The sequence below is a fragment of the Ranitomeya imitator genome, chromosome 5, assembly GCF_032444005.1.
Source record: "Ranitomeya imitator isolate aRanImi1 chromosome 5, aRanImi1.pri, whole genome shotgun sequence".
In the NCBI taxonomy this organism is placed as follows: domain Eukaryota; kingdom Metazoa; phylum Chordata; class Amphibia; order Anura; family Dendrobatidae; genus Ranitomeya; species Ranitomeya imitator.
The window spans coordinates 292,097,699-292,110,660 of NC_091286.1; the positions used below are offsets into that span (position 1 = coordinate 292,097,699).

General features: G+C 41.2%; 1 protein-coding gene across 3 annotated transcripts in view; it reads left to right on the plus strand.

Annotated features, from left to right (window-relative positions):
- Positions 1 to 8,685, plus strand: part of AK9 (adenylate kinase 9) — a 234,122-nt gene extending 225,437 nt beyond the window's left edge. For all 3 annotated transcript variants that reach the window (XM_069726227.1, XM_069726228.1, XM_069726229.1), the window contains 2 exons: positions 7,533 to 7,647; positions 8,388 to 8,685. In XM_069726227.1, the coding sequence (XP_069582328.1) occupies positions 7,533 to 7,647; positions 8,388 to 8,593 (321 nt within the window). In that variant the 3' untranslated portion in view covers positions 8,594 to 8,685. The remainder of the gene's footprint in view (positions 1 to 7,532; positions 7,648 to 8,387) is intronic.
- Positions 8,686 to 12,962: the final 4,277 nt, after the last annotated feature.

A 12,962-nucleotide genomic window follows, 5' to 3' on the forward strand; every position in this document is an offset into this window, starting at 1 on the left:
CATCAAGGAACCATCAGAATTCCTCTGAGACAAAACGGCCCCTGCCCCAATCTCAGACGCGTCAACCTCAACCTGAAATGGAAGAGAAACATCTGGCTGACGCAACACAGGGGCAGAAGTAAATTGGCGTTTAAGCTCCTGAAAGGCAGAAACAGCCGCGGAGGACCAAATCGTCACATCAGCGCCTTTCTTCGTCAAATCGGTCAGAGGCTTAACCACACTGGAGAAGTTGGCAATGAAACGACGATAAAAATGAGCAAAGCCCAAGAATTTCTGAAGGCTTTTCACAGATGTGGGTTGAATCCAATCATTAATGGCCTGAACCTTAACCGGATCCATTTCTACAGATGAGGGAGAAAAAATGAAGCTCAAAAAAGAAACCTTCTGCACTCCAAAGAGGCACTTCGACCCCTTCACAAATAAAGCATGATCATGGAGGATCTGAAATACCATCCTGACCTGCTTCACATGAGACTCCCAATCATCGGAAAAAATCAAAATATCATCCAAATATACAACCATGAATTTATCAAGATACCTCCGAAAGATATCATGCATGAAGGACTGGAACACAGATGGGGCATTAGAGAGTCCGAATGGCATCACAAGGTATTCAAAATGGCCTTCGGGCGTATTAAATGCAGTTTTCCATTCGTCACCCTGCTTAATACGAATAAGATTATATGCCCCTCGAAGGTCAATCTTAGTAAACCAGCTAGCCCCCTTAATCCTAGCAAACAAATCAGTAAGCAAAGGCAAAGGGTATTGAAATTTGACCGTGATCTTATTCAAGAGGCGATAATCAATACAGGGTCTCAAGGAGCCATCCTTCTTGGCAACAAAAAAAACCTGCTCCCAATGGTGAAGAAGATGGCCGAATATGCCCCTTCTACAAAGACTCCTTAATATAGCTCCGCATAGCGGCATGTTCTGGCACAGACAGGTTGAAAAGTCGGCCCTTAGGGAACTTAGAACCTTGAATCTAGTCAATAGCACAATCGCAGTCCCTATGCGGTGGAAGGGAACTGGATTTGGGCTCATCGAATACATCCTGGAAATCTGACAAAAACTCAGGAATTTCAGAAGAGGGGGAAGAGGAAATTGACATCAAAGGAATGTGACCATGATCCCCCTGACAACCCCAACTAGTCACAGACATACTGTAGATCTCCAATCCAACACCGGATTATGTACCTGTAACCATGGAAAACCCAGCACAATATCATCATGCAAATTATGCAACACCAGAAAACGACAATCTTCCTGATGGGCTGGCGCCATGCGCATGGTCAGCTGTGTCCACAACTGAGGTTTATTTATAGCCAACGGTGTAGCATCAATGCCCCTTAAAGGAATAGTGTTCTGCAAAGGTTGCAAGGGGAAATCACAACGTCTGGCAAATTCTAAGTCCATTAAGTTCAGAGCGGCACCTGAATCCACAAATGCCATGACAGAAAATGATGATAGTGAGCAGATCAAGGTCACAGATAACAGAAATTTAGGTTGTACAGTACTGATGGTAACAGAACTAGCGATTCTCTTAGTACGCTTAGGGCAGTCAGAAATAACATGAGCAGAATCGCCGCAGTAAAAACACAACCCATTCTGACGCCTGAATCCTTGACGTTCAGCTCTAGACAAAATCCTATCACACTGCATAGGCTCAGGACTCCGCTCAGAGGACAACGCCACAGTGTGCACAACTCTGCGCTCGCGCAAGCGCCGATCATTCTGAATGGCCAGAGACATAGAATCACTCAGACCAGCAGGCGTGGGGAATCCCACCATAACATCTTTAACAGATTCAGAAAGACCCTTTCTGAAAATTGCCGCCAAGGCATCCTCATTCCATTTAGTCAGTACAGACCATTTTCTAAATTTCTGGCAATACGATTCTGCCGCTTCTTGACCCTGACACAGAGCCAACAAGATCTTCTCAGCTTGATCCACAGAATTAGGCTCATCATACAATAACCCCAATGCTTGAAAGAAAGAGTCAACATTAAGCAAAGCAGGATTGCCAGTTTCCAGGGAAAATGCCCAATCCTGTTGGTCACCACGCAGCAGGGATATGGTGATCTTAACCTGTTGAATGGGATCACCAGAGGACCGGGGTCTCAATGCAAATAACAGTTTACAGTTATTTTTGAAACTCAAAAATTTGGATCTGTCACCAAAGAATAAATCAGGAGTGGGAATCTTAGGTTCTAAGGCAGGAGTCTGAACAATATAATCTGAAATACCCTGTACCTTAGCAGCAAGCTGATCCACACGAGAAACTAACTCCTGAACACTCATGTTATTACTAGGTTCCGCAGCCACCCAGAGATTAAGAGGGAGGAAAAGAAAAAACAGGCTAAGGAAAAAAAATGGCTCAAAACCTGTCCTCCCTTCTTCTGAGATGCAATTAACTCATTGTTGGCCAGTTCTACTGTTATGATCTGGTGGCTGAGGAGCAGCATGAGGCGTACTCTGGAGAAGGTGGTACCTGTACTGAACGCAGACCCTGAACTTAACAACACAACTAGATGTAGCCGTGGGATGTACCTAACGCTCCCTAGACACCTCGACACAGCCTGAGGACTAAATACACCTAAAGATAGAAACAGAAAACTATCTTGCCTCAGATAAAATCCCCAAAGGAAAGACAGCCCCCCACAAATATTGACTGTGAGAGGAGAGGGAAATGACATACGCAGACTGAAATCAGAATTTAGCAGAGGAGGCCATTCTAGCTAAATAAAAAGTCTAATACAGAGAACTATGCGTTCAGTATTAAAACACTAGAAAATATCCACCACAGAAAATACAAAACTCCACATCTGACTAAAGACATGGAGGGTATATCTGCATCTCCAGAGATACCGCTTGGCTGCAAAAAATCCTTTCACAGACAAGCTGGACAAGACAATACATGAAAATGCACAGAACTATAAGGCCCACAGCATGTGGACAGCAAAAACAAAGCCAGGACTTATCTTTGAAGAAAAGCACAGCAAACAGGAGAGACCAGAAAGGGATGTGAATCCTCCAAAAACAATGGACAACTGGCACTGACTAAAGGATCAAGCAGGACTAAATAGCTGAGTTCAAATTGCAAAAAGTGAACACACCTGATAGATGCTGTGATCCACAGACAGCAGCACTACCACTCATAACCACCGGAGGGAGCCCAAGAGCAGAATTCACAACAGTTATAGTTATGTAAAAAATGTGCCCTACATATCACTGATGGAATTAAGCGAAGTGACACATATATGTCCCCTCCAGTACTTTACCACTGACTCCGTCACATATCACTTCCTCTGCCAAAAGCCATGGGTTTTGGCACCTTCTCTGGCTTAAGAAGGGAACACTGGAAAGGGCATCTGCGTTCCCATGCAACTTCCCTGACCTGTGCTCCACATGAAAAGTCCTGGAGCGCCTGAAACCACCTAGTTACCGAGGCATTCTTCCCCTTCGTTTCCCTCATCCATCTCAGGAGAGCATGATCTCACACTAGCCTGAACTTTCTGCCTAACCGTTAATATCTCAGGGTTTCGATTGCCCACCTGATGGCCAAGCACTCTTTCTCCATGATGGCATAGATCTTCTCACAGGAGAGTTTCCTACTCAGATATAGGACTGGATGTTCATCACCATCTATTTCCTGGGACAGCACAGCTACTAAACCGACCTCATAGGTGTCCGTCTGGAGCACGATCTCTTTAGTGAAGTCTGGTGCGACCAAGATTGGCTGTCTGCACTGGATGAGCTTCAACTCCTGGAATGCCATTTCCACGTCAGTGGACCATTTGACCATCGTCAACTTTTTGCCCTTGAGAAGATCAGTCAGGGGGGTGGCTATCGTGGCAAAATTCGGGATAATATCCCACAATTCCCAGAAATGCACTAACCTGCTTCTTAGGGCTGAGGCCACTTCTGGATTGCCTCCAGCTTGTCTATTTGTGGCTTAATCTCGCCCCTTCCAATGATGTAGCCCAAATACTTTGCCTCTTCTTTGGGTTTATGGTAAACGCTGCCTTCCTTAGCGCATCTAGTACCACCTTGACCTTCTGCCCAATCCGGGCAGAAGATCACGCTGTCGTCCAAGCGTCAGCGTACTTTTTGCAAGGGACCAGTATCCAGTCCATAGCCCTCTGGAAGGTAGCTGTGGCTCCTTGTAGTCCGAACGGCATCCGGGTATACTGGAAGCAGTCATCAGGTGTAGAGAAAGCCGTCTTCTCCTTGGCACTTGGAGACAGGAGAATTTGCCAGTACCCTTTCGTTAGGTCCAGGGTGGTGATATATCTGGCTGACCTTACCTCTCAATGAGCTCATCAACCCGGGGCATTGCATATGCATCACACTTGGACACCACATTAAGCTTTCTGTAATTATTGCAGAAGTGCCACTCCATTTGGCTTCGACACTAGGACAATAGGGCTGGACCAAATGCTCTTCGACTCCTCAATGACGCCCAGGCTCAACATTCTCCTCACCTCCTTTAAGATCACCTCACGATGGGCCTATAGATATCTGTTCGCTTTGTAGTGAGGAATATGAAGTCATCATGACTGTCATTTATTTTTAGGTGTGTTAGATTTGGTTAGTGCATACAAAGCACAGATCCACAAATATATGTTAATTTTGTAATAAAGCTTATGATGACTTGATCATTATGTGTTTCATGTGGGTTAGTGCTTTTCTGACCGTTGCTTGATATCCTGGCAGCAGACAACTCGCCATTGTTCTCATTGCTGTTGTCATTTTACATATCTTTCTAAAGCATGTTGTTATTCACAATGTTTTGTATTAATAAAATGTTTTGTATTTTCGAGGTATCCCAAAGACTCAATTTTTCTCTTTTTTCTAATATGTTTGGCATTTATGTAGTGATGAGAGCCCGCCTAATTTATGGTTGTATGTCTGTAGAAGCATGAACTGGCCATAGTGTACAGGCACTACAATGTAAGGGCACTACAATGGCGGATTTGCAATTTTCACTCAGAAACATCCACTGCTCCTTCCCTCCCAAGTCTCGTTGCGTGACTAAGCTGTACTGTACATATGAAGTATTGCCACATTTAGTAAAATTGTGTCAAATTTTGGTGCAATTTTTACCTATCTCCCCTGTCAAGCACAGTGTAGGAAAGACTAAGTGCATCACGAAGGGTTGAGGGGAAGGGAGCCCAACACTAGGGAAGGGGAAGGGGAGACCCCTAGGCAGAACTAAAGTCACCCTGTCTGCCTTAAACATCCCTATATAGGTTCTGCACCTATTGCCGAGCAGGAGCCTAATCCCTGCCTGACCCTGGCAATCAGCCCTACTTAAAGAATGAACAGACTATATGGGCAAGCAAAGTACACGCTCCACCATAATATATATACAGAAAACCAAGAAAAAAATGGACACTTGAGCTAAAAATTATAGAATTTTATTGAAAATATTCTAAAAGATATCGAACAACAATAATGAGTAAATAATGAAAGACACAATAAGGCTTCTTTCACACTAGCGTTGGAATCTCCCCGTCGCAATGCGTTGGGATTAGGGTTGGTTGTGTGTTGGGGTTAGGGTTGTGGTTAGGGGTGTGTTGGGGTTAGGGTTGTGATTACGGTTATGGTTAGAGTTGGGATTAGGGTTAGGGGTGTGTTGGGGTTCGTGCTGGAGTTAGAATTGAGGGGTTTCCACTGTTTAGGCACATCAGGGGGACTCCAATCACTACATGGCGCCACCATTGATTCCAGCCAATCTTGTATTCAAAAAGTCAAATGGTGCTCCCTCCCTTCCGAGCCCCGACGTGCGCCCAAACAGTGGTTTACCCAAGCATATGGGGCATAAGCGTACTCAGGAAAAATTGTACCACAATTTTGGGGGTCTAATTTCTCCTGTTACCCTTGGAAAATTTAAAAAATGGGGGCTAAAAAATTATTTTTGTGGGAAAAAAATGATTTTTTATTTTCACGGCTCTGCGTAAAATTCTGTGAAGCACTTGGGGGTTCAAAGTGCTCACCACACATCTAGGTAAGTTCCTTAGGGGGACTAGATTCCAAAATGGGGTCACTTGTCGTGGGTTTCTACTGTTTAGGTACATCAGGGGCTCTGCAAATGCAACGTGACGCCCGTAGACCATTCCTTCAAAGTCTGCATTTCAAAACGTCACTACTTCCTTTCCGAGCCCTGACGTGTGCCCAAACAGTGGTTTACCCCCAAATATGCGATATCAGCGTACTCAGGACAAATTGGACAACAACTATTGGGATTCAGTTTCTCCTGTTACCCTTGTGAAAATAAAAAATTGCGGGCTAAAATATAATTTTTGAGGAAAAAAAATGATTTTTTTTATTTTCACGGTTCTGCGTTATAAACTTCTGTGAAGCACTTGGGGGTTCAAAGTGCTCAACACACATCTAGATAAGTTCCTTGGGGGTTCTAGTTTCCAAAATGGGGTCACTTGTGGTGGAGCTCCAATGTTTAGGCACACAGGGGCTCTCCAGACATGACATGGTGTCCGCAAAAGATTGCAGCCAATTTTTCATTCAAAAAGTCAAATGGCGCTCCTTTCCTTCCGAGTCCTGTCGTGCGCCCAAACAGTGATTACCCCCCACTTATCAGTATCAGCGTACTCAGGAAAAATTGTACAACAACTTTCGGGGTCCAGTTTCTCCTTTTACCCTTGGGAAAATAAAAAAATTGTTGCTAAAAATTCATTTTTGCGACTAAAAAGTTAAATGTTCATTTTTTCCTTCCATGTTGCTTCTGCTTCTGTGAAACACCTGAAGAGTTAATAAACTTCTCGAATGTGGTTTTGAGCACCTTGAGGGGTGCAGATTTTAGAATGGTGTCACTTTTGGGTATTTTCAGCCATATAGACCCCTCGAACTGACTTCAAATGTGAGGTGGTCCCTAAAACAAATAGTTTTGTAAATTTTGTTGTAAAAATGAGAAATCGCTGGTCAAATTTTAACCCTTATAGCTTCCTAGCAAAAATAAATGTTGTTTCCAAAATTATGCTGATGTAAAGTAGACATGAGGGAAATGTTATTAACTATTTTGTGTCACATAACTCTCTGGTTTAACAGAATAAAAATTCAAAATTTGAAAATTGCAAAATTTACGCCAAATTTCCGTTTTTTTCACAAATAAACGCAAAAGTTATCGACCTAAATTTACCACTAACATGAAGCTCAATATGTCATGGAAAAACAGTCTCAGAATCGCTAGGATCCGTTGAAGCGTTCTTGAGTTATTACCTCATAAAGGGACACTGGTCAGAATTGCAAAAAACGGCCAGGTCATTAAGGTCAAAATAGGCTGGGTCATGAAGGGGTTAATAAAGTAATGCTGGTCAGAATTGTAAAATTTGGCATGGTAAAGGAGGTGAAAAGGTGGTGAAGGGTTAAGCAAATCTCGCAAATATTCTGGAGTAGTTTGCTCAAAATTATTGCAAAGGAAGAGTGGATCATTTGCTGGTAGCAGCCATTCTGAGTACACTTCTAGTGTTTTTCAAATTTCAGTAAAATGTCTGTTCTCACTTTTTATTGTTTAGGGGGCAGCCAGTGCTATAATAAAAGCATTAAATGATGTTGGATGTTTAAAGCCAAAGTATCCATTTTTAAGTGTAAAACGGTCAGCCCTGTTGTATATTGCATATCACCTTAAAGGTAAGAGAGCACAAAAATATACGGTAGTTAGATATTGTTACATGGTTCTTAGAGCAGATCTTTTGGCTCTTCTGACTTGCCATTGTAGTATATACTTGTATATCCTACAAAGCATTTTTCCTGAAGGATTGTGCTGCACTGTTTCTATGTTATTCCTTCTTTAAAATATAAGAATGAACTGACAACTAAGTGTTACCATTCAACTTGTCAGTAGAAACTGGAATGTCATGGGCCCACCAATAACTAACTCCAGGGTCCCACTTTTCAGCTCAATGCAAATTTGACATTACCCTCAATCACAAATTCATATAACAATGAACTGAGTACATTGTTAAATGAATATGATGCTGCCTTTGTCTGTACATAGCAATTGAAGTATATAGTGCCAAGTATTGCTCATATAAGAAGGTGCTTGCCCACTCTTGGACAGAGGCCCACCGGAAGATTCTCCTGGGGGCCAGTCCAAGCCTGGTAGGGCCTCTCCCTTCAGTCTCACATCGGTAGCAGTTGTTCATCAATATCAATGTAGGAACAAGCTCTATTGAAAATGAGATTTGTATCACCCAGCTGAATTTATTCTTCCATTTCTAGCAGAAATAACAGAAGAATGCCACAATGTATAATTGCTTTTTGATGCTTCAGAATTATAATGTATTTAGTTGCCATTAAATAGACTTTAGTATCTGTTCCTTGTATGTATTCTTCAAGGATTCTTGTTAACTCAACCTGTACTTTTCTAGCATATAATCCACGGAACTCAGATTATATACGGAAGAAATACAAGAAAAAAATTGAGCAATTTACGGAGTGCTGTGAACTGATTACTTACCTTGGAAACAAGATGACTCTCAAATACAAGGAGCCTCAGAGAAGGCCTATTGATTTTGACTACAAAATGCAGTCATTTCTCTCACTCAGAAATGTGGATCAATATGTATCTAACTGATACCAACAGAAAGAGCTGAAACGTATCTGTATATGGTGTTTCATGTATATGTTAAAGATATAACTAATAAAATATGTTTCAACATATGATAATATTGCTAAATTCTCATATTTATAAAATATTATACACAGAGTTCTGGAGCTTTATTTTCTCTAAATGATATATCACTATGAAAGCGTAGTTGACCTAAAGTTGGATTTTAATATTTCACCTGAGCAGTGGACCCAGAGATCCCAGCTTACAGCTGCCTTATCAATTTTACCTCACACGGAACTGCATAACCCGCCCCCTCCCCCCCAAAAAAAATCTTGAATTGCTCATTTTGTTTATTCTGCCTCCAAAAAATCAGAATAGAAAATGATCAAAAAAAGTCACGTGCCTGAAAATGGTACCAATAAAAACGTCCTGCAAAAAACAAGCCCTCACATGACACAACAGAAATATGTAAAAAGTGTAGCTCACAAAATATGGTAATGCAATTTTTTTTTGCAACAAAAAGTGCCTTTTCGTGTGTGACAGCAGCTAAACATAAAACATCTATATACATCTGGTATCACTGTAATAGCACTGGCCTGAAGTCGTCTAATCTTATACCCCATGAAGAATGGGGTAAAAAATAAATAAAACCAATTTTTCACCTGCTGTTGACTTGTTCATTCTGCCTCCTAAAGATCGCAATAAGGCTCTGCTCACATTTATCCAGCCTTCTGCACTGAGCACTTTCAATGGGGTTTCTGTGTAAATCTCTGACATACGTGATTCACATGGAACCTCCGGCAGAAGATTCCCTATAATGAGGCAAATGGAGTCCCTCAGGACGCCGTCTGGCCTATGATCAGCTGGTGTCCGTCATTTTAGGCATGCATAAAAGCGTGGTCTGCCATAGTTGTATGCACCTCTGAAAAGAAGGACAGAGGTGAACAGAGGCCAGACAGAGTCCAGAGTAACGTGCTGCCTTACTAAAGTGAATGGTTCTAAATCTCTCATTTGGAGATTTAGTCAGAGAAAAGAGGGAGACACAAAAGCGCAAATAGGGTCTTACACAGAGTTGCCCACCAAGAGAACTACTCACCTTGTGAGAGTGAAGGAAGGACATATATTAATGGCGGCTGCTGCAGATCCACAGGTCAGTGCAAGACCTGATTGAAACATACACTTAGGTAGGAAAAAAGGATCATCCCCGCGCTGCCGCAAGAAGAATTCCAAAAATTGTAGAGGTTTCAACATGGTTTATTCTACGATTTTCAGGGTTCAGGTGACCCCTTCATCAGGACATACCACACAAAAATATATATATATATCTTTTTTTTGTGTGGCATATACAGATAACACGTAGAATAAACCACGTTGAAACCTCTACAATTTTTGGAATTCTTCTTGCGGCAGTGCGGGGATGATCCTTTTTTCCTGCCTAAGTGTATATTTGGAGATTTAGATGAAACTCCAATATAAGGGCACAGCGTACAGCGCTGGATAAATGTGATCCCAAACATTATGTAAAATGTTCCTAATAAAAGCTTTACTCAATCCACAAGAAAAGCAAGTCCCCATTCAGGTCCGTCATCTCTTAACGGAACTAAAGGGGGCTTCCATGTTACTGGTAGCACAAAGGCATTGGAAAAGCGGTATGGCTCCTCAATCCCCAAAATAAATCCCGCAAATTCTGCACTCCCCAATACACATGCCCCCCTCCCTTCTGAACCCCACAGTGTACTTAAACCACATTTAGAGTTTGGCATTTCAGTAGCAATGAGAGCATGTTTAATTTATGGGTGCATGTCACCAGAAGCACGAGCTGGACATAAGGTACTGAGCACTAAAGTGTACATGCACTACAATGATAGTTTACAATTTTCACTCAGCAACATCCACTGCTGCTTGTTTCTGGAGTCAAAATAATCACTACAGTTGTAGATATAATTTAAAAAATGGGGTCACTTGAGGTAGGTTTTCTGCCCTTCTAGCTCTTAGGGGCTCTGCATATGGAGTCTTCATATTATTCTAGGAAAATATGTGCTCCAGGAGGCAAATAGAGCTCCATCCCTCCCGAGTCTTGACGTCTGGCTAAGCCATACTGTACAGCCACATATGGGGTATTTCCACGTCTAGCAGAAATTGTGTGACAAATTTTGGTGCCATTTTTACTCATTTCCCTTTGTGAAAAATATAAAATCTGGAACTAAAACTAAATTCTTGTGGTAAAATTGCAATTATTTTTTCTGCACTAGCCAATGGCATAAAAGTCTGTGACACAGTTGTGGTGTCAATATGATCACTGCACCCTTAGATGAATAGGGTATTGGTTCACTGAGGAGAAATTTCACAACAAACTGAGAGGTCCATTTTGTCCAATTAGCCCTTCTAAAAGTTAAAAATTTGGGGCTAAAACAACATTTTAGCTGTAAAAATGTAATAATTCTCAACAAAATCAATAATTCCTACTCACCTAACTGCTGGAGATTCAATTTGATATCTGGAACACCCATATTTGGTTTAATTGTTCTAAAATCGCATTTTTGGGGGAAACTATACATAAACATAGAGAAAGCTCTGAAAATATCATTCTCTTTAACACCCCAACTAATCCTTCTTAATATTCATTCTCAACATCAACATATTAGTACCTATATTATAATATCCCATGTCCTTAATGCAGCTAAAAGTCTCATAGCAAGACACTGACCCTCCCTCCCTTTCAGAATCGATCAACGAATCTAATAGGATATATTCATTTGACAAAATTTGCTTGACTCACACTAAATAGGACAAGCTCTGTGAAATTTGGCACCAATGGCATGAATATCAAAATAAGATTATACTATAAATCTTGGAATTAAGTAACCAACTATGTTTATGCTACTTATAATTATACTTGTTTTTAGTCGCTCCACTATAAAGGAGAATATTTGCTAGTTCTCAACAGGACTTGCCCCCCACCCCTTACTTTCCCTTTTTGTTACCCCCTTTTCCTTTCTCTTCCTCTCCCAGACTCCATAAGTTGGTACCCCATATATAAAACGAACGTTGATGTACAGTAAGTACAGAAAGTATTCAGACCCCTTTACATTTTTCACTCTTCGTTTCATTGCAGCCACTTGGTAAATTAAAAAAAGTTTATTTTTTTTCTCATTAACCCCTTCATGACCCAGCCTATTTTGACCTTAAAGACCTTGCCATTTTTTGCAATTCTGACCAGTGTCCCTTTATGAGGTAATAACTCAGGAACGCTTCAACGGATCCTAGCGGTTCTGAGATTGTTTTTTCGTGACATATTGGGCTTCATGTTAGTGGTAAATTTAGGTCAATAAATTCTGCGTTTATTTGTGATAAAAACGGAAATTTGGCGAAAATTTTGAAAATTTCGCAATTTTCACATTTTGAATTTTTATTCTGTTAAACCAGAGAGATATGTGACACAAAATAGTTAATAAATAACATTTCCCACATGTTTACTTTACATCAGCACAATTTTGGAAACAAAATTTTTTTTTGTTAGGAAGTTATAATGGTTAAAATTTGACCAGCGATTTGTCATTTTTACAACGAAATTTACAAAACCATTTTTTTTAGGGACCACCTCACATTTGAAGTCAGTTTGAGGGGTCTATATGGCTGAAAATACCCAAAAGTGACACCATTCTAAAAACTGCACCCCTCAAGGTACTCAAAATCACATTCAAGAAGTTTATTAACCCTTCAGGTGCTTCACAGCAGCAGAAGCAACATGGAAGGAAAAAATGAACATTTAACTTTTTAGTCAAAAAAATTATCTTTTAGCAACAATTTTTTTATTTTCCCAATGGTAAAAGGAGAAACTGAACCACGAAAGTTGTTGTCCAATTTGTCCTGAGTACGCTGATACCTCATATGTGGGGGTAAACCACTGTTTGGGCGCACGGCAGGGCTTGGAAGGGAAGGAGCGCCATTTGACTTTTTGAATCAAAAATTGGCTCCACTCTTTAGCGGACACCATGTCACGTTTGGAGAGCACCCGTGTGCCTAAAAATTGGAGCTCCCCCACAAGTGACCCCATTTTGGAAACTAGACGCCCCAAGGAACTTATCTAGATGCATAGTGAGCACTTTGAACCCCCAGGTGCTTCACAAATTGATCCGTAAAAATGAAAAAGTACTTTTTTTCACAAAAAAATTCTTTTAGCCTCAATTTTTTCATTTTCACATGGGCAACTGGATAAAATGGATCCTAAAATGTGTTGGGCAATTTCTCCTGAGTACACCAATACCTCACATGTGGGGGTAAACCACTGTTTGGGCACATGGTAAGGCTCGGAAGGGAAGGAGCGCCATTTGACTTTTTGAATGAAAAATTATTTCCATCGTTAGCGGACACCATGTCGCGTTTGGATAGC